Below are 22,840 nucleotides of genomic sequence, written 5' to 3' on the forward strand. Positions count from 1 at the left end.
GGTAATATTGAGTAGATATATAACGATAAGTAGATATTGGCTATAAAGTCTAAATTATTTATATAATAGGAATTTCCCAGGTGACTCAGTCAGTAAAGAATCTATCTGCAATGCAGGAGACCTGGGTTGGACCCCTGGGTTGGGAAGATCCCTTGGAGAAGGAAATGGCAACCCACTCCAGTATTTTTGCCTGTGGACATAGGAGCCTATCAGGCTATAATCCATGGGGTTGCAAAGAGACGGACATGACTGGGCAACTAACACACAGACACAAACACACAAACACACACTTCTTAAGAAGAACATTGCTTCTAAATATGAATAACAAAGCAAGATCATGGCAATAAAAGAGTATCATTTAAAAAAAAGACAGAGTTGCTTTTGTTTGTTTTTAAGTTAATCTTTACATCAGCTGAATATGTTTTCATGGCACAAATTCACTGTTGATACAGTCTGTGTCTTAACCTTAAATGTGACATCATAGAAGACAAAATACAACATGTTTATCAACAGTTTTCTGAGGTTTCCACATTCATCCTTAAACATTATTTTCTTATCTTAAAATATTGATATTAATTTCCTGTTCACCACAAAACATGGTTTCTTGAACTTTATCACTACTTAAACTTTTATCCTAGCAGCTTATTATGCTATTTTGGCAAAACATTATGAGACATGAGTAGATACCAGTTTACACACAAAGTAACTGGAGCATTGGCAAATTCTTGGAAATTCACATGCCTTATAGAAAGCACATTTTATATACACAAACTTCATGTAACCTTGTTTGAAAATGTTTTTATCATTGTGACAAATATGAGCTAAACAGAAAAACTATTGAGCAAATGCAATGTATATGACTGAAATTATAGACGCCTTTAAACTGGTGTGATATTTGTGTAATCTAGCAAAACTGTCATAGGAAAATGACACAGCTCTGGGATTACTTTAATCAACAACTATTCACCTGGACAGAGTCAGGAGACTGAAAGTTTAGCCCCAGTTCTGCCTTTAATTAACTATATGATTTTGTGTAAGTTACTTTCTCTGGGACTCAGTTTTAACATATATAAAATAAAGGTGCTGTGTTAGGTGACTTCCTAGCTCTAAAATTCTTTGGAAAAAAAATCAGATTCTGACATTTGAAAATCCAGATGCTTCCAATGCACTGATATGACAATTGCTAGTAGGCTACTTTCTTAAAATTCTCATTAAAATCAGTGCCACAATATGCACAATATCATTGTAGGAAAACAGTTCTAAGAAACACTCCCAATGAAAATGAAAAGTTTTTTAAACTATAATTTTGAGAATATAATAAAAGTAAAAACAGAAGTATAGTGGGTTTTGATAATAACCATATCATTATTGTTATAATTCATTGAAAAAATTATGGGAAAAAGCCAACAAAGAATTTCCTAAGGTTCAGCTTGAAGAGCTTATCAATTTAACATATTCGTTTAAAGGAGATCTTTGTGGAATTTATATGAGACATTATTAATTCTGGAGAAATAGTCTCTAGTCATTGGTCAAAAGAATCAACTATATTAGCTGGTTCTTATTGGTAAACCATTCTTTGTATAGCTGAGGCTGCATTTTAGCTTAAAAAAAAAAAGAAAAGATACCATATATCAGAGAATCACTGCATTATCTGAACATGTTTATTTCCAAATCTTTGAACACAGTCTTTAATTTCTTTAATTCCTTTTCTAGCCCTCAATAATGTAAGTACTATACTCATACTTGAACTCAAGTATCTATTTACTCAAAAAAGACACTAAGGAAACAAACGGGAGAATAAAATGCCTGTGCAATTCTTGGCGGCCTTATTTTATCTATATTCATATTGTTTAGAAATTTCTTCCTGATCACAAATGACTGAAACATCTTAAATTCATTCTCCTCATGCTTATACTTAAAGAAGGTTTTAAAAACTTTTTCTTCTGTTCTTAATGGAAGCTAAATCTAGTATTCATTCACTCTAAGAGTATTTTTTCATTAGTTTTATACAAGATTTTTTGTTTCTGTCTCCACATTAATCTTTCAAAACTAAATGTCAAACTGAGCAAAAAGAGGAGGGGTCTATGCTAATGACTAGGATAACATTACACAATTTCTTATATCAAATTTTCCACTGAATTATAGTCAGAGAAAGTTTATTCTAGGCTCCCAAGGGAGGAAGTACTGAGAAGTCAACTTTTTTTTTTTTTTTGGTGACTGTGAAATTGAAGGATTCTCACTAGCAGGGTCTTTATGATTACTTGGTCCTCTCCTCTGCCCTGCTATTTACAGATAAGAAAACCAGAAGAGGAAAGACCTTTATATTTATGACTGTTACATTAATTTAGAGAATATTTGGTGGTTCAGTACATACTTTGGTGTTCCATTTGGCTAAAATAATAGTTAACAAGAAGCCTTAATTTGTGAAAGTTTTCCTCAAAAGATAGTACTGAAAGTCTAATTTTTAAAACATTTTGAATCGTAAAATGTTGGGCAAATATTCTATACTTTGTTATATTTTTCTACGTGTCTTAAAAACTCCTGCAATTTAAAAGTCCTAGTCTGTTTGCCCCCTGAAATCTAGAATTTTAGGGAGATATTTCTGTCTTCTGAATTCAAGAAGAGGTAAGAAAATGATCACATTGATGGGTACTTGTATTAAGGGCTGGGGTTAAGGGTAACAGGAAGAAAAAGAACCACTAGGAGGCAGTGTTTGCTGGTCATGGGAGAGACACAGAGCCAGATCTACAGAGCCAAATACAGCAGAAATTAAGAACAAAGGGGAGATGATAAATGGTCAACATAGGCAGCAATGCATTTCAGATTTAGGGCAGTAAAAGAAAAACACAGAACATATTCTAGTAGTTAGCTAAAGAAAGAAAAGAGATTGCAAGTACCTAGAAGGAATAGCATAGGCTATTGTTCTTTTGTTTCAAATATTAGAAATAGTGACTTTAAGAAAATAGTTTATGGATAGAGAAACTGAAGATGGCAGATATAACAAAATAAGTGTCAGTAAGTTTCAGAGATATTTGGACGAGTGGGCTTCACAATTCACGTGGAAATTTAAAAAGGACAATCTCTTCCTCTAGACCAGTGTGTCTCAAACTGTGGACGGCACAGACTCTCCCAACATGAGACTCATCTGGGGATTCTTGTTTAAAATACAGATTCCCAACCATGGAAATATGAAAACAGCATTTCTCATTCTTGAGAACTGTTCTGGTGCACTAACATAAAACCTACTGCTCTAGATACTGGGGCAGGGGACTGAGAAAACTGGCTAAAGTACAACGCTGTGTTGAGGCGATGCTCTAGAATACCTAATGGAGGATGTGCTGAATATTTCAATCCTTGTGGACTAGAAGGTAAAACTGATTCCAAATAGGAGGCTAAGGGATTTGAGAGAGTGAAAGGTTCTCATGACTGAGTGTGGAAGGTAGTCTTGGTCTTCCACCCAGGGTGGTGGAAGACTGGGAGAGCTGGCAGTTTATATTTAAATATAAACCTAATGTAATTCAAATATGGTTTTTTGGATCATGTACTATTTCAGATCACCTCTGCCACTACTGTCCTCCAGGCCTGTCTAATCCTGACCCCAATATAGATTAGGACTACACATGGCAGTGTCAAATACCAAGGCCACAGTTGTGAGGAATGTCATTACCATATTGGGCACAGAAGGCAAAGGGACTATCATAGTAAAAGACATGCCAGATTTGGAGATGAAGAAATAGTTTCAGTTCCAAGGATGGAGTGACATATGTACACTAAGGAAAAAACTTTATATATATGTATACATATACATATACATATACATATATATATATATATATATCCCAGGTATTGCTGTTGGCAGGCAATGTGAAACACACACAGATTACAAATATATATATATATATATATATACACATACACACACACAAACACACACCTACATATAATGTTTTATATATATAAAAACATAAGGCTTTTGCAATTCTTTTTCAAAAAAAAGGAAGCACAAACCACAAATCTCTGTATTTTCTTCTCTGTTTTTCACCTGTAGGGAATATTTATTCAATAGTTAGTGAAAATGGAAAAATGATAGAAACCTATTAATTAACAAAGACAATGTAGTTTACCCACCTCTCGTTCTCTGATTATTATGTTCACTCTCTCATTTTATGTCTTTAACTTTAGGGAATTATGCAAAAAATGTACAGTTCCCCTCCTCTCTCCCTGTTTACACAGCTTTCATTGTTGCTTACTATTTTAGGTTTTAAAAAATATCTAATAGCAAAAGTGTCAAATAACTTTCTACCACTTTCTTTAAATCACAATTTTCACAGCCAGCCTGACTTCTCTCAAAGGTCCTTGTCTTGTGGTCATTTAGCTGGCCAACCCTGAAACGGACATAAAATATCAATTTTAAACTACACCTGTATTTAAATATTCTATACTCTGCATTATTCTTTTTTGCTCAGTATGAAACTCTAACGTCTGAATCCCCTCTCATTATCTGGCTTTTGCCATGTTGGTATATTTAGTGTTGACAAATGCCAACTTTTTTTTATCTCATATACATCCTATTGAGGATAATTATCACAAGGGATCTCAGTATACGCAGGTTTCTTTGCTTGCTTTATCATGTCTATTTTGCACCAAAATGCAAATTTCCAAACAGGTAACTTAGATATCTCTTGACCTCTTTATTTACTCTTATTTCTTCACCAAATGCAAAGAAATCACTAATCTATACCTCAGTGACCAAAGCAACAGTGAACTTTTCACATCTCTAAAAATTTTATGTTAAAAAAAAAAAAGAAATTCTAAAAGGGGTGCTCTTCTTCCACTTGATTTCTTAGGGTTTAGACCTAGATGGATATTCAAAGGGAGACTTAGGCATAATTTGCTCATATGGTGAAGATCTCCATGATATAAAATGGCTCCTATATAATAGAAATTTAGAAACTGTTAGAAGCTGAGGACTTAATAAGATTTTCGTAAAGTCTGTAAAATGAGCCAAACATCAGCGCCCTGAGGTTTTGTATCTTCTTCCTGCGCCTGCATTAAAAACTACCCTCATCTTTCTCCCCTCCACCAACACCCAGAAAACTAATATTTCACTAAACTGCAGCCTTTCCCTTTATTATCTTGGCTCTCACCAAGTTCTTATTTCCCAGGCCATGACTGGGTCAGTTAGTCTGAGCCATTTTCCCCCATTTTTTTGTGGCAATCAAACCCCTTCTCCTTTTCCTCCTTGCTTTTGGGATTCCTTGCTCTGTCATTTCCAGGAAGTCTTTCCCATTCTTGCCTTTAGTCAGTTTTCAAAAGAGTTTATTTCAGCTTGCCTATCTATGTGTGGTTTCCTTATTTCCCCTAGTTTGCTTTTTTTTTTTTTTCCCCCCGCTTTCCCCCACAATACACAGATGATGTTGGAGGAGGGTAACTAACATTTTATTCGTTGGTTTTACACTTGGGAGCAAATCTAGTCAGAATATGAAAGTGCTGTTCAGAAAGGAAACCACCAATTGAGGCCTCCATATTCCAGAAATCTCATGTATACACCAAGTGGGAGAATACTTTTTAAAATTCTGTGAGTTTATTTTATGAAGCTGCATCAATAACCACAATGTTGATTATCTGTAATTCCACATGGTTATATTGAGGCTTTCTTTAAAACAGGCTGAGAACAATTTGCTAAAATGTTACCCATGTGCATTATCTCCTCCTCCACATTGTTTTAGTGTCAAATTGTATAGGTGAGGCTTGGAGAATGCCCAGTGTTTGAGGGGAAGGGGAGTCTGCCATCATCAATAAGACAATATTTAAATGTAAATATGTATACAATTAAGGCACTGATACTTTGAATAGTTCTATAACCTCGAGGTTAATATTTAGCTTTTACCAAAGCAAGCAGGCCACTGCCCTGAACTATACAGTTGCTTGGCCATCTTTCCAACATGGGTGCGTGCTTATTCCCTTTCAGAGAGTCCAGGGACCCTTTACATTCAAGAGGGTGCGAGTGAAATGCCAGTCTAAAAAGGAACTTGAAAAACGGATTTGGGTGGGATCCAACATCTGCCAGAAACCAGATGCCAATGAAATAAACGGCGCTGCTAAAAAAAAATTAAGTCTACTAATAACGACAGTGATAATAGCTCACCAATCAATCACAACTCCGGAGGAAAGCTGGGCAATTTGGGAATAGGGGAATCCACAAACGAAAACCACGAGAAAAAGTTAGCAAGTGATTAGCAACTTGAGCGCAATACCATTTAAACACAAATTGGGGTGTGAAGAATTCACTTCTTCCCCAAGCCGTCGAGTTCTTTAGCTCCCGCAATACTAAAACGTAATTAGTGCCCTGGCAGAATAAGGTTTTGCAAAGTGCTATTAGAAAGCGAGATGGCAACGGTTTGATTTTCTGGCCCGCTGTCACCTAGAAGGAAAGGTCAAGCCGAGAGTGGGCATCCCTTCTGGCAAAAGCAGCAGCAAACGACGGGGCAGCGAGGTGACATAGGAGTGCTCTCAGGAAGCCACGCGTCGTCGCTCTCCTTGGGCCCCCGCTAGGACAAGAACCCCAGGGCCACTAGACCAGAGGCCACATTGGGAAAAGGTCCCGCTGTTTGTGGCTCGCACCATTCCACTGCCACCTCTCTCCACCACCCCCCTCTAAGCCTGGCCCTTCGCCTTTCCGTGAGTTTGGAGCGACTCGGGTGCCCAGAGGGGCGCCCTCCCCAAAGCCCATTCTTGGGGGTTCCCTCCCGCACTCGCGATCTCCTGGAAGTTCTGGCCAAGCCAGGCTCCGGGACATCGGTCCCCTCCCTGGATGCTCAGAACTCGGAGAAGACAGCCCTTGGGGGTGAGGGGGTCGACGGGCGTCCTCTACTCACCGGCAAGTGGCCTAGATCCGTGACTTCCTTGTCCCTCCAACCGCCAGGTCCCGCCATGGCTTCGAAGGGGAACCAGAGCGGGCGACTAGGTCAGGCACCCTCGCGGGAGTCCGAGGTGGAAGCGTACAGAAGTTCAACGAAGAGAGGGGAAGCGAGAGGGCCGGGGAAAGGAACGGGGAATCAGGGTTGGCGGCGTGGGAGAAAGAGGAGGGGAAAGTGGAGGGAAAAGAGCGAGGAGTGGAGAGAAGCTGGAGTTTGAGAGGCGGGAAAGCGAGTCTGGCTAAGGCGAGAGAAGAGTCCGAGCGACCGTCCCGGAGACCACGGAGCGAGAAGGGTGCTCCGCGGGCGAGAGCGCAGCGTCTGCCCGGGGCAGGGTGCGCCTCTTTCAGGGTGGGGAGGGGGGCGGTGCGAGGGGAGGGGGCCGGGGAGCAGCTCGAATGCGATTGGTGCAGCGTCACGTCGCCAGGTGGGCAACCGAGCGCCGGGGAGGCGGGCGAGGGGGCCAGTGACCGAGGGAGGTGCTGAAGGACTATAACGGTTTGCTAGCCGGCCCCGGCGCCCGTCCCCTGCCCTGCAGCCCCCTCCCACCCCCTCCTAAGTCCGCCGCTGCGCCCGCCGCCCCCGCCGGCGGGTGTTCCACAGGAAACTTTTTCGAGGCAGCTGCCAGCCCCGGAAAACTGGTCCCGCTCCGCGCCGCTCCCAGTCTGGGCCCCACAGCCCTACCACAGTCCAAACAGCCTGCGCCCTCAACTCTCCACGAAACACTTGAGACTTTTCTAGTTGTCTGCCTTCTCTTTCTGCTCTGATTCTATTGCTCCATTTGTTGCAAAGACCCATCAAGCGAGATAAGGAAATAACTTACCACTGGGTTAAGGATCCGACCCAGGCGAGTCCCCGGTGCGGGCGGGGCCGGTAGAGAACATCAAGTGCGCCGCAGGGCTACCGCAGCTTGGCCTTCGAGGCCAGTAGCCGAAGGCAGCGCAGCGTGGACTGGACCGCTGCGAAGTCCCCTCGAGGTGGATTACATCTCTTCTAGTCCTGGGCTAGTTGGTACCAGGCCCGGGCTGCTCAGTCGGAACCGCACCTGTTCACAGGTGCTGGGAGTTAAAAGAGTCTGAGTCTCTGAAGCTTTGGTTAACCCGGGTCTTAAGTTTGCAGTTCGCCGCGTTCGCAAAGCTCAGAGAAAGTTCCTGCGTCCTTCCCTGTCTTCAGCTCTCTGGCCGGGTTTCATTCATTCGCTCCTTCCTTGCAAAACATTTCCGGGCGCTCAGGCTGTTCGCCTCCGTTTCCCCAGAAAGCGCAGGAGGTCCAATACACGGTTTTAAAGAATCTGACAAAAGCGCTTTAACTTGGAGAAGTAAGACACCTCTTGAAGAGTTTATGGGAAAAGGGAGTCGGTGTCTAAAACTAACCGCATTCTAAGCTCTTGCACTGCGAGGAACACTTTAGAAAACGTCCCAAAGCTGCTTACTTCCCCTAGCTCATCGACCACGTTAAGCACCCTCGCTCTGAACGTGATGTAGGGGGTTTGTTTCCGGTTTCTTTCTTTTTTAGGCAAAAAAAAAAAAAAAAAAAAGAAAGAAAGAAAGAAAAAAAATTCTACCTCTTCTAGAAGGATTTAAGGAATAATTTTTCCCATAGACCTGGAGCTCACTATTTCTGACCCACGCCTTTCACTTTTGTTATTATTTTCTTTATATATTGGTGGATTTTGTTTATTTCGTGTCTGTTTCAATTTCTGAGTTTGACCCCTTTACATTCCTTAACCTCCGAGCCTCAGTGAGTTCTGTAATCGCCAGTCTATCTGAGGAACCCGGTCTCGCTAAATAAAGAAAATTCTCTGTGAACGGGTGCGGGGAAAACCAACTACTGCCTTCCCCCCAAAAGAGATTCGGTTGTTCTGGATCGAATTTTCGTGTTAATTCAAATATGATGTAAACCAAGCAAATTATATTTTCCAAGAATTCAAATCTTGACAACTCCACCGCACAAACTCTTGCTCTTTTTAACACAGTTTAAAAATTCCTGTATGATCGGTAAAACTCTTCTAGATCTCTCTGAATATTAATCTGAAAATAACATTTCATAACTAGAGCTGGGCAAGTGAGCTAGTTAATAGAAAGTTACACTTTTTAATACATAACTAGGTTTTAGAAATCAAGACACGGAGTCAAGAAAAACAACATTTAAAGGATATCTAAAGAGAATCTTTGCTAAAGGGAAGAAGTGTTGAGACTTTTTTTTTTAAACAACGTGGTTTGCTGACTGTACGGTGTGGGGAAATGCCCTGTAGCCCCCGATGGCAGAGACTGTTTTAGCCTGTCTATGGGGACAAGTCCAGACCAGGCAAAAGAATCCAGGCTAGATCATTGGGCTCTCTAGTTGCAGGGCTCCGTGGGAGGCTAGCGGCTTCATGACTCCATAGGGATTAGCCACATCGCCTGGTGGGACCCCCGTGGTGGGGGGAGGGGAAGGTAGGTGTTTGACCAGAACTTGACAGAGAATCTACACATTTTTTAAAGTTATTATTATTTTCAAGGAAAAAGGAGTCATGGAAGACCTTGGAAACTTTGCCTTGTAAGCTGGCATTATGGGGATTTTTGTGGCCAGCTTGGGTAAGGTCAGCCTGGCTAGCTGACCAGAAGGCAAATAGATGGCCCCTGAGCATGAGGCTGAGACAAATCCTGAAGTAGGGCACTTGTTTTCCACCTTCAGGGTTTCTTTTCCCCTCACCCAACAACCATCACTTCCCCTTCCCCCTTCCAAAGTGGTTTTTTTCTCTCTTTCTTTCCTGACCTCAAACTGCATAAAAATAAGCCCAGTCAATCCAGAGTCTAGAAACTTGTCAGATTGTCTTCTACCCAGAAATCATTTCTCTGCCAATACATAATTTCTTGTATATATTCCATCCTTTTCTCCTCCAATACATTTTGTTATCTTAAAGCCCTGTGCATTTTGTGACTTTTGGTTGTTGTTTTTAATAGCTAAAATTTATTGAGTATATGTTATATACTGGAATAAGTGTTTTGGAATAAGTGTTCTGGAATGTTCTGGAATAAGTGTTTTGTGTATGTTATCTTATTTAATTTTGTCAAAAATTCTTCCAGCTTTTAAATGATCTCTGTCTCATAGGCAGGGAAGTTGAGGCACAGAGAGATGGAGTAACTTTCCTAAAGCCTCACAGCTAGTAATTGGAGGAATCTGGCTTCCAATTCAGGCCGTCTGACTCCAGAACCCACTTGTCAATGACTGTTGAAGGGTCAGTGCATATTTTGAGACTGTGTGAAGAGGAGCCAAATTCAAAAAAGCTTCAGGGTAAGTGAGATCAGATGACATTAGTTAGGCCCCTGAGCTATCCAGTTCCCCTTTCCCCCTTTTCAGCCTTCAAGCCCTCCTAACAGAAATAACAAGGGCTTTATAAAAAGAAATGGAGCCCAGCTATAGCCCAAGTGACCTGCCTGAGCAGAGATTACCAAGTAGATCACCTCATAGGGAAAAACCATGGATTTCAAGCTTAAGAAACTTCCAGAGGAAAAAAATCCAGCAATTTTCAATGCTTGCAAAATATTAAAATCCATTCTTATTCCTTCCAGAGAGATTTTTTGGCCGAGAACAAACCTTATTCAGTGGAGACTTGTAGGAGGCTGTGTTTGTGAGCAATTGTACTTAGCTGACCTGAGATGCTAAATGGCAAGGTTACAGCCAGTTAGCTCAGTTGGTATGAGTATTGCAGACATGGTGCCAAGGGTATGGGTTTGATCCTCCAGAGGGCCAGTGTGCATCTCTCTACTCTTTGGCCCTTGATAACACCTCACCCCTGGGCATCCAGCGATGCCATTTTAGAAAAAAAAAAAAAGAAACTCCAATATCATTGCTTTCATCTTTGTATACAAAGAATTGCATATTCATTTTTCTCATGTAAATTGCTAACTACCATAAGCTGGAGAAATTACACTGACGAGCGTGTGTGTATTATGAAAAATACAGATCCAAAAGAGTCTAGGCTCCTTTTCCTTCTTTTTTTGATTTATACATTTATAATTGGCAATATATATCTTAATAGACACTTTAAAAATGAAATTTATTAAGCATTTAAGCACACAAAACAGTCTGCCATTTATTGTTTTTCTTCTACTTTGACACCTTGGGTATGAAAACGTAAATCTTGTAAACTTCTGTTAGGACAAGTTTGCTGCCTACAAATAAGGTTTACATAGCAATCTTCTTGAAAAGATACTTTGTACATTTGTGATTGTAAATACTCAAGGTCCAATATTTCCCAGTATACTTGTGAGCCGGCTGGGGCAGCCTACCTTTTAAGAGTCTGAGGGATTCCTTTCTGAAGGAGGAACCTCCTTTGGGAACCATCGGGCTAAAGAACCTGCTTAAGGTTTTCTTTTCTTTGGAGACAATTTTGAAACTGTAGGATTTCTGCTATAGTCCCCAACAATCTTGCCACTGATTCTTTGGATTTTTCCTATGTTTCACTCCTCTGAGGACAAAGCAAAAAAAAAAAAAAAACCTGATGTTTCTCGGGCTAAAGGTCATGAAATGTGCCTTCTGACCATAGTTTGCAAAGCTTCTGTTACTTGTCGTGGAATGCTCTTAAGCTCGGCATGATTTGAGCTATGCTTGTTTCTAAAATGGGGCCCTGGAAATCTGATCCTGGCTGAACATGGGTCTTGTCGCTATTGAAAACTGGAATGCTACTCTAAAAAAAAGACAATTGTTTTATAAAGAGAACTAAAACAGGGAAATTAAAACCAAAAGTCAGATGAATTTCTGAAGTTAGCCATGGGACTTCCTTTTCCCCCATTCTTTTCACTCTTTGAAGGCCATGCCATTCTAGTCCTGGAATTCCCAACCCAGCAGCTTCAGGCTAGCCAGCTTGCCTCACTCAGCAGAAGCACAGAGGAATACATTTACTGTGATGGTAATGAGGCTTATGCTTCAAGACACCTCACTTGCACTTTTACGGACCTGGGAGTGGTACTAGTAATTCTGTATTGGCAATTTTATATTCTGTTTTGAAGTGGGAGCCCCAAATAATAAAAGCTTCAGATCCAACAGAACTTGGATTTGGCCCTGAATGCATAATGTATGGAGAGCATAGTAAAGTTGAAGTATATTCGTGTGTGTGTGTGTGTGTGAAAATCTCCATAATATTACTGAGACTTACAAAATGAGCTGCAACTAGCAATCCACAAGTAGAGTGTGCATTTTGAAAAGAGAGAAAAATGAAAGAAAAGAAAAATAACACTGAAGTTGAAGAATTTAAACATCTACATAAAAAGGAATACATTACTTAAGTAGAATGGATATCCTTTTGACTGAAAATTAAAAAGAAAGAGAAAACGGAGATGGTATCATTATGAGAGTATGCTACAAACTAATGACTGGAAATAAATGGGCACTATTTTCCTGAATCTAGATCACAGCACTGCCACTAGGGAAAGAAATAATAATGATAGTGAGCATATTGTTAATGTTTTATAATATTGTATTAGAAAATATCAATGCATTGGAATGTCAAACAACTCAAAGTTGAATGCCGAAAAAGATAACAGTCTCTACCTTCTCTACCACATCACATTCTACCACCATAATCCCCTCCCTCTAGTTGTTAACAATTTGATGTACACCATTTTCTATAATGATAAGCTTTAAGAAAACACTTGTATACATGGTTCTCTCTCCTTATTCTTTTGTTCTTTTATTTTTTAATTTATATCTTGAGAAGTGGGATTCTTGTTCATGGTTCTATCTTGTAGAGAGCAACACATACATGTACAAATACACACAGAATCAAGAACGTTCTGAGAGAATATTACTTCAACAAAAAATATTGTGATACACTACACAATAGTGTAGGATAAGAGAGAAAATTGATGGAGAGCACTGACCTGTTGCACTTAGGGACAAAGCTCTAGGCTCAGAAAAATGAAAAACTAAAAAAAAAAAACAAAAACCTGCATATATGCTTGTGGTGATCTTTAGACTATGAAAGAAGTGTTGCAAATTTGAAAACAGGCAAAATTCCAATTTTCAAAACAGAACAAAAAAAATAGATTTTAGAGACTACTGTTGTTGTTGTTTAGTTGCTAAGTTGTGTCCATCTGTTTGTGACCTTATGGATTGTAGCCTACCAGGCTCCTCTGTCCATGGGATTTCCCAGGCAAGAAAACTTGATGTTGGTTCTAGGGGAATTCTCACAGAATATTGTATAGATGGCTCCTAAGAGGTAGTCCCCCAGAGAAGGTGATGGCACCCCACTCCAGTACTCTTGCCTGGAAAATCCCATGGATGGAGGAGCCTGGTGGGCTGCAGTCCATGGGGTCACAAAGAGTCGGACACGACTGCGCGACTTCACTTTCACTTTTCACTTTCATGCATTGGAGAAGGAAATGGCAACCCACTCCAGTGTTCTTGCCTGGAGAATCCCAGGGACGGGGGAGCCTGATTGGGCTGCCGTCTGTGGGGTCGCACAGAGTCAGACACGACTGCAGTGACTTAGCAGCAGCAGCAGCAAGAGGTAGTCCCCAGGAGCAGGGATACGTTGATAAGCCTCTGTGACAAACCAGCTCATATTCTATTTTGAACATATTCTATTTTGTGACATCAACCTTCTAGGTACCCCTCAGTGAACCAGGCATCTTGTTATTCATGACATGACTTTATCTGGTGTCCTCCCACAATTGATAAGGGCTGGCCTCTGTGGCTAATAGAATATGGATGAGGTGATAACATATGCTTTATAAAGCTAGGTCATAAAAGACATTGAAGCTTCTATCTAGGTCTCTCAGATTGCTTGCTATGGTGGAAGCCATTTTCCAGGGTTTGAAGACAGTGAAGCAGCTCTGTGGTGAGACTACATGCAGAAAAACTAAGGACAACATTTAATACCATCTTGTCACTTGTGTAATGAGTCACTTTGGAAGTGAATTTTGTAGTCCCATTCAAGCCTTAAGATGATAACACTCATGGGTAACATCTGATTGCAAATTCATGACAGACCCTGAGCTAAGCCACTCCTAAATTCATGACCCATAGAAAACATGAGAGATAAGAAAAGGTTATATTTTTACACCACTAAACTTGGGGATGAATTGTTGTAAAGCAGTAAATAACTGATCAAATGAGTTGCTCACCAAGTAGATGAGGTTACTCCTATAGTCAGTCTGTCTTTATGTCAGCAAAGAATCTTATAATATCATCTTACACAAGATAGACAAATGTGGGCTGGAAAAAGCACAGAAAGGCATGATTAGATGAACAAAACAGTTGACTGATGAATCAATAGCAAACTGAAGAGACCTTGTGATACTGATATAAGGTTATGCTGAGCATAATGAAATATACATTCCAGAGTAGCACTATCCCATAGAACTTCTGTGGTGGTAAAATGTTCTATATTTGCACTGTTAAGTATTATAGCCTCTAGAAACATGTGGCTAATTACTTGAAATGTGGCTGTTACAACTTGGGAACGGGATTCTTAATTTTACTTAGTTTTAATTAAGACAACTTTAAATTTGTTTATACAGTGCATAATTTACACAGTGAATAAGTTAAAATTATACAGTTGCTAAAGGCCACTATACTGGACAGTGCAGCCCTCTATGATTTAAGAAATAAGGTTTGTTAAAATTTAGTGGAAAAATAAATAGAATCTTAAGGACAGAAACTCTAAAAAGAATGTGATACAGAGTTTCTGTCCTTGTCTTTGTGCTCAACTTATTTATCAATGCTGTAGGTGACAACATGAAAGACATGCATGTAACTTTGGTTGATGAACCCAAACTGTAAAGAATTATTAATCTATAGGTTGATAGCATTTTTCTTAGGCCTGCCACTCCAAGGTCGAGTGAGGAGGGAGTAGAGTAAAGGCAGTGACTGGGCTGAGACATAAGGTAGTCTTAGTCTTTAGGTTTAGTTCAAAGGAAAGTGTTCCAAGGTCAGAATAGGGTAGAGAAGACAAGCAATAAATTGGTCATAGGTTGGGAGGCAATGAAGCAGAAAAGCTGAGAAGATAAAACTAGAGATGAGACTGGAGCTGCCAGGAAGCTAGAATGATGAATGGGTAGGGGGTTAGGAAAGGGAGGCAGGGGGTAAACTGAAGTGAAGCGAAGAATACACTCAAATGAAGGCCAGTTCCTGCAGGCTTTTGGCTGCCTTGTTTCTCTTGATTTTCCTTATGGCATTCCCTCTGGGCATGGGCTAGAGCATAATATCAATTCTAAAGAGAATCAGACTGTTCAAGAGCCTGCTGCTGCTCTTGAAGCGACTGAAGTCGCTTCAGTCGTGTCCAACTCTGTGCGACCCCATAGACGGCAGCCCAACCAGGCTCCCCCGTCCCTGGGATTCTCCAGGCAAGAACACTGGAGTGGGTTGCTATTTCCTTCTCCAATGCATGAAAGGGAAAAGTGAAAGTGAGGTCACTCAGTCGTGTCCGACTCTTCGGGACCCCATGGACTGCAGCCTACAGGCTCCTCTGTCCATGGGATTTTCCAGGCAAGAGTACTGGAGTGGGGTGCCATCGCCTTCTCCGTTCAAGAGCCTAGAATTAGTCTAAACCAACCAGATGACATTTTACAGATTTAATTGTGAAATTTTACGTCTTGGTTTGAAAAGCAAATTATTTCATAAGAAGAAGGAATGAAAAACTAAACTTTAAAAGGTAATGTTAAGCTAGTATTGCAGTGATACCAGAAGGACCAGTAAGATAACCAAATCAAGGAGAATTTTCTTAATTGTACCCAGGTAAATACACCTGATGGAGGCTGATTATTTCAGAATATTACATTTAAACAAATTAAATAGTCTCCAAGCTAGGGAAAGTGAATAATGGTGACTAATTTAGAAATTATGACATTTGGAAAGGTTGAGGGACTGGTGATGTACAGCCTTTTGAGAAAACTCAGGGGGATGGAGTAGCTATCTTTCCATATTTTTAATGGGAATTCATAATAAAGGAGAATCAATGGATATGTTCCAAAAGGTAAAACATATAGCAATTTAAACAATATTCTAATAGTTATCACTGTAAAGAATTAGCTGCTTTATAAAGGAAAGTAATCTCTCTAACTGGAAATGTTTTAAGTGGAGACTACATGATCATCTGCCCTGGATTTGTACAAAGAGCTCATGGATTAGAAGATAGATTGAACTAAGGCAACTCTAAATCCTTTTCAATTTGGAGAAACTGCAACTACAGTTCTTTTCCTCTATATGTTGTGGTCTCTGGCTATTCACTCAGAAGACATTGCTATTCTGTTTCCAACTTAGGGACATGTACTATCCATAAGTCACACCCATGAAACTACATTTTATATAAAGTCACAGAACAAATGCTACACTTGGTTAGAATGCAAAGACATAACTAGCTATTTTTATATGTGGAACAAGTGCCAAGCAATGCAAACATTGCCACCACTCCTTCCCTCTCCCTTTAGCATCCTTCTGATCCTAGGGGATACCACACCAAGTGCACTTTCATCACAATCTGCAAATATCTATTTCCATTTCTTCTGTTTTTCTCTTTGTGGTGTTCAAACATTAAGGAGGGTCTTTAAGGTCAAGATGTGTGTGTGTCTTGGAGGCGTAGTGTGTTACTTCTGGAAATTTGTGACTATGCTACTTTCCCAACCATAATTTAGGGAGCAAATCCAACCAATTATTCCTCTTGTAGAGCTTCCAAGAGGAATCTGTGAGAGTGTACATGACCTACATGATATACATTCTCATCCAAGGAGGATACTGAAAGCACAATAATAGTATTCTTTAGTATTTTTTTCCTTTTCAATAACCATACATACTCGCTGTAACAAGTCAAGTAATATAGAGATGTGTAAAGAAGAAGTTAATAATCACTTCTCCTCCCATCTCACACCACTGAGATAATCAGTGTTAACAGTCTGGGTTTTATATTTCCATGCTTTCATCTTTACTCATAAAAATATATGCAAACATAATATATTTTTCTCTATTTTTTAAATGAGAAGGGAAGATTATACTGTACATATCACTCAGCACCTTGCTTTATTTCACTTAATATTTTATATACATCAAAGCTAATAGTTCTAACTTACCATCTCAAGAGCTTCAGGAAAATACTTAGAGCTTTGACCACATAAAAACTAAAATAAGTCAATGGACCTGGAAAAATGTTTGCAATATATATGACCAACAAATTCTTAACTTCACTAATAGACAAGAAGCTACTGAGAATCGATAGAGGAAAAAAATCTCCCTTATGGAAAAATGGGAAAAAGTTAGGAATAGGCAATACACAGAAGAAATATAAGTAACCAATAAATATTTAAAAACATGCTCAACTTCATAGAAGTCAGGAAAATGTAAATTTAGAGGAAAAACATATTTCATTAAAATTATGAAACTAAAAAACTTTATTGTGAAATGAGGGTAACAGTGAAACTATGAAATAGTGGTATATAGAGTAAAGCATTGCCAACATCCATTGTATCATCAAAAAAGCAAAAGAGTTCCAGAAAAACATCTATTTCTACTTTATTAACTACACCAAAGCCTTTGACTGTGTGAATCACAACAAACTCTGAAAAATTCTGAAAGAGATGGGAATACGAGACCACCTGACCTGCCTCCTGAGAAATCTGTATGCAGGTCAAGAAGCAACAGTTAGAATATGACACAGAACAACAGTTTGGTTCCACATTGGGAAAGGAGTACATCAAGGCTGTATATTGTCACCCAGCTTATTTAACTTATATGCAGAGTACATCATGCAAAATGCCGGGCTGGATGAAGCACAAGCTGGAATCAAGGTTGCCAGGAGAAATATCAATAGCCTCAGATATGCAGATGACACCACCCTTATGGCAGAAAGTGAAGAAGAACTAAAGAGCCTCTTGATGAAAGTGAAAGAGGAGAGTGAAAAAGTTGGCTTAAACTCAACATTGGGAATACTAAGATCATGGCATCTGGTCCCATTGCTTCACGGCAAATAGATGGGAAAACAATGGAAACAGTGAGAGACTTTATTTTGGGGGCTCCAAAATCACTGCAGATGGTCACTGCAGCCATGAAATTAAAAAATATGCTTGCTCCTTGGAAGAAAAGCTATGACCAATCTAGACAGCATATTAAAAAGCAGAGACATTACTTTGCCTACAATGGTCCATCTAGTCAAAGCTATGGTTTTTCTGGTAATCATGTACGGATGTGAGAGTTGGAATATAAAAAAAGCTGAGCGCTGAAGAATTGATGCTTTTGAACTGTGGTGTTGGAGAAGGCTCTTGAGAGTCTCTTGTACTGCAAGGAGATTCAACCAGTCAATCCTAAAGGAAGTCAATCCTGAATATTCACTGGAAGGACTGATGCTGAAGCTGAAACTCCAATACTTTGGCCACCTGATGTGAAGAACGGACTCATTGGAAAAGACCCCGATGTTGGGAAAGATTGAAGGCAGGAGGAAAAGGGGATGACAAAGGATGAGATGGTTGGATGGCATCACCAACTGGATGGACATGAGTTTGAGCAAGCTCTGGAGGTTGGTGATAGACAGGGAAGCCTGGCATGCTGCATTCCATTGGGTCACAAAAAAGAGTAGGACATTACTGAGTGACTGAACTGAACTGAAGAGTAAAGCATAGTAGTTCCATCTTCACCTTTGCAGTCTCATTCTCCATGAGTTAAGAGTATTTATATTTACGACACAATTCACCATGCTCTTACAAACCTAAGCAAACCCATAACAAAGGATATTCTTTTGCATTATTTTTCCTAACTTTTAAAATAATTGACTTAAATATTATTTCAGTTTCATGTGTACAACATAGAAATTACACATTTATTTACAATACAAAATGATCACCACAATGTCTAATAACTGTCACCACACAAAGTTATTACAATATTATTGACTATATTTCCTATGCTGTACATTACATCCCAGAGACTTATTTATTTTATAACTGGAGTTTGTACTTATTAGTCTTTTCCTCTATTTCACCCAACCCCTCAAGGACCATCACTTTTTCCCTCTATTGGAATATAAATAGATATAAATATAAATAGATCCAATATTCTATGGATCTATTTCTGGTTTATTTTGTTTGTTCATTTGATTTGTTTTTTTAGATTCCACATATAAGTGAAGCATTATAGTATTTTCCTTTTCTTACTGACTTATTTAACTTAGCATAACACCCTCTAGTTCTATCCATGTTGTATGCAAATGGCACACTTTCATACTTTTTATGGCTGAAAAATATTTCACTGTATTGTATATGTATACATATGTACATGTATATATCAGATATTCTTTATCCTTTCATCTGTTGATTGTCATTTAAGTTGCTTCCATATCTTGACTATTGTAATTAATGCTGAAATGAACATGTGGTGTACATATATTTTTTTCTAATTAGCGTTTTCATTTTCTTCTGATAGTTGTCCAGAAATGGAATTGCTGGTAGTTATATTTTTAATTTTACAAGGAAACTTCATGCTCTTTTCCATAGCGGTTGCACCAGTTTTCATTCTTACCAAGAGTGCACATGGATTCCCCCTTTCTTAGCAACACTTGCTGCTGCTGCTGCTAAGTCGCTTCAGTCGTGTCCGTTTCTGTGCGACCCCAGAGACGGCAGCCCACCAGGCTCCCTCGTCCCTGGGATTCTCCAGGCAAGAACACTGGAGTGGGTTGCCATTTCCTTCTCCAATGCATGAAAGTGAAAAGTGAAAGTGAAGTCGCTCAGTCATGTCTGAGTCTTAGCGACCCCATGGACTGTAGCCCGCCAGGCTCCTACATCCATGGGATTTTCCAGGCAAGAGTACTGTAGTGGGGTGCCATTGCCTTCTCTGACAACAGTTGTTAGTTCTAGCCTTTTTGATAATAGCCATTCTGACAGGTGTGAGGTAATAGATATCTCATGGTGGTTTTGATTTGCGTTTTCCTGGTGATTTGTGATATTCAGCATCTTTTCATGTACTTGGTGGCCATTTGTATGTCTTCTCTGGAAAAATATAGATCTTCTGCCAATTTTCAATCAGATTTTTTTATATAGAGTTGTATGAGTTATTTGTATGTTTGGGATATTATCACCTTACCAGATAAATGATTTGCAAATATTTTCTCCCATGCCATAGGTTGCCTTTAAATTTTGTTGATTGTTTACTTTGCCATGTGAAGTAGTTTTATATAGCTCAATTTTTAGTTTTATATAGCCCCATTTCTTTATTTTTGTTTTTGTTCCCTTGTCTGAGGAGACAGATTCAAAAAATTATTGCTAAGAGGGATGTCAGAGTATATTGCCTATGTTTTATTTGTGGAGTTTAAAAAATATTTATTTTAATTGGAGGCTAATTATTTTACAATATTGTAGTGGTTTTGCCATATATTGACATGAGTCAGCCATGGGTGTACATGTGTCCAGTTTCGGGTCTTATATTTATCTTTAATCCATTTTTTCGGTGCTTTATCTTGGCTTGCTTGTTTGTTTAGGGAATAAGAAAGTGGTCCCCCCACCCCTGAAAAAGTGGTCCATTTTCATTCTTCTGCATGTAGCTGTCCAGTTTTCCTAGCATCATTTATTGAAGAGACTGTCTTTTCACCACTGTATATTCATAGCCACTTTATAATAAATTAATTGGCCATGTAAGCATAGCTTTGTTTCTGGGCTCTCTATTCTGTTTCATTGATTCGTGTATTTGATTTTGTTTTGGTGCCAGTACCATATAGTTTTGATAACTATACCTTTGTAGTAAAGTTTTAAATAAGGGAATGTAAAACCTCCACCTTTGTTCTTCTTCTTAGGATTGCACTATTTGTCCACCCCCACCCCATGGCTCCATACAAATTTTAAGATTTTCTCTTCTAGTTCTGTGTAAAATGTCACTGGGATTTTGATAGAGATTTCACTGAATCTGTGGATTCCTTTGCATAGTATGAACATTTTAAACAATATTAATTCTATTAATTCTTAAAATCCATGAGCACAGGGTATAGAAAGAAAGAAAGTGAAGTCACTCAGTCGTGTCTGACTCTTTGCAACCCCATGGAATGTAGCCTACCAGGATCCTCCGACCATGGGATTTTCCAGGCAAGAGTACTGGAGTGGGTTGCTATTTCCTTCTCCAGGGGATGTTCCTGACCCAGGGATCGAACCCAGGTCTCCTGCATTGCAGGGAGATGCTTTACAGTCTGAGCCACCAGGGAAGGAGTCCCACACAGGGTGTATATTTCCATTTATTTGTATCATCTTCTATTCCTTTCATCAGTACTTTATAGTTTGCTGAGTACAGGTCTTTCACTTCCTAGACTAAATTTATTCCTAGGTATTTAATTCTTTTTGGTTCAATTGTAAATGGGATTATTTTATTACTTTTTTTTCTAATAGTTTGCTCTTAGTGTATAGAAATGCAAAAGGTTTCTGTGTATTGACTCTGAAACTACAACTTTACTGAATTTATTTATAGGATCTAATAGTTTTTGGTGGGGTCTTTAGAGTTTTTTTATATTGTATTTGTCTGTACAAGTAGTGACAGTTTTACTTCTTCATTTCTAATTTGGATGGCTTTCTATCTTTTTCTTGTCCGATTACTGTGATTAGGGCATCCTATACAATATTGAATAAAAGTGGCAAAAGTGTGAATCCTTGACTTGTTGCTGATATTAGAGGAAAAATTTTCAGCTTGTCATGGTTGAGAATTATGTGATCTGTGGATTTTCCATATATGGCCTTTATTATGCTGAGGGATGTTCCCTCTATACTCATTTTGTTGAAAGTTTTTAACATAAATTTATTTGGATGTTGAATTTTGTCAAATGCTGTTTCTACATCTATTAAGAAAATCATATGATTTTTACACAGTGTTAACATAGTGTATCATGTTCACTGACTTATGAATGTTGAAACATTCTTGTATCCCTAAAATAAATCCCACTGGTATATGATCCTTTTAATGTATTGTTAAATTTGGTTTGCTAATAATTTGTTGAGAACTTTTGCATTTATGTTCATCAGGGATACTGGCCTGTAATTTTCTTCTTTGTAATGTCTTTATCTGGCTTTTATTTCAGGGTAATCCTAGCCTCATGGAATATGTTTGGAAACATTTATTTCTGTTTAGTTTTTTGGAATAATTTGAGGACAGGTATTAACTCTTTAAATATCTGGTAGAATTCACCTGTGATGCCATCTGGCCCTGAACTTTTGCTTGTTATGAGTTTTTTGATTACTGAGTCGATTTCATTATGAGTAATCCATCTATTCATATGTTCTACTTCTTCCTGATTCAGTCTTGGAAGATTTTATGATTACAGGGCTTTATCCATTTATTCTTTGTTAATTTGTTGGTGCATATTTGATTGTAGTTATCTCATGACACTTGGTTTTTCTGTGGTATATGTAGTAACTTCTCCTTTTTCATTTTTTATTTCATTTACTTGGGCTGTTTCTCTTTTTCTCTTAATAAGTCCAGCTAAAGTTTTATCAAATTTGCTTATCTTTTTGAAGAAGCAGCCCTAAATTTTCTATTGCTTTTTTTTATACACTATTTTATTTACAATGTGATCTTTGTCATTTTCTTCCTTCTATGAACTGTGGGCTTTGTTTGTTCTTCTTTTTCTAGTCCCTTTAAATGTAAACTTAGATTGTTTATTTGAGATTTTTCCTGAGGTAGGCCTGTATCACTGTACACTTCCCTCTTAGAACTGCTTTTGCTCTGTCCCATAGGTTTTGGAATATTTCCATTTTCATTTATCTGTAGATATTTATTGGTTTCCTCTTTGATCTTTTCAATGATGCATTGGTCATTTAGTAGCATGCTATTTCGACTCCAAGTGTTTTGTTTTTTTTTGCAGTGTTTTTTTTTTCCTGTAATTGATTTCTAGTCTTATACTGTTGTGATCAGAAAAAACGGTTGATTTTTCAGTCTTATCAAGCTTGTTGAGACTTGTTTTGTGGCTTCACATGTGATCTATC

The 22,840-nt window shown here is 38.8% G+C and overlaps 1 protein-coding gene across 3 annotated transcripts in view; it reads right to left on the minus strand.

The window, feature by feature from the left end:
• NRK (Nik related kinase) overlaps positions 1-8,003 on the minus strand; it is a 127,991-nt gene extending 119,988 nt beyond the window's left edge. For 2 of the 3 annotated variants that reach the window (XM_070365894.1, XM_070365896.1), the window contains exon 1: positions 6,879-7,237. In XM_070365894.1, coding sequence (XP_070221995.1) covers positions 6,879-6,935 — 57 coding nt within the window. In that variant the 5' untranslated portion in view covers positions 6,936-7,237. Of the gene's footprint in view, positions 1-6,878; positions 7,238-7,740 lie in introns of those variants that run through there. The other variant, XM_070365895.1, reaches the window with a different exon arrangement.
• Positions 8,004-22,840: the final 14,837 nt, after the last annotated feature.

The sequence above is a fragment of the Bos mutus genome, chromosome X (genome assembly GCF_027580195.1).
Source record: "Bos mutus isolate GX-2022 chromosome X, NWIPB_WYAK_1.1, whole genome shotgun sequence".
Classification (NCBI taxonomy): domain Eukaryota; kingdom Metazoa; phylum Chordata; class Mammalia; order Artiodactyla; family Bovidae; genus Bos; species Bos mutus.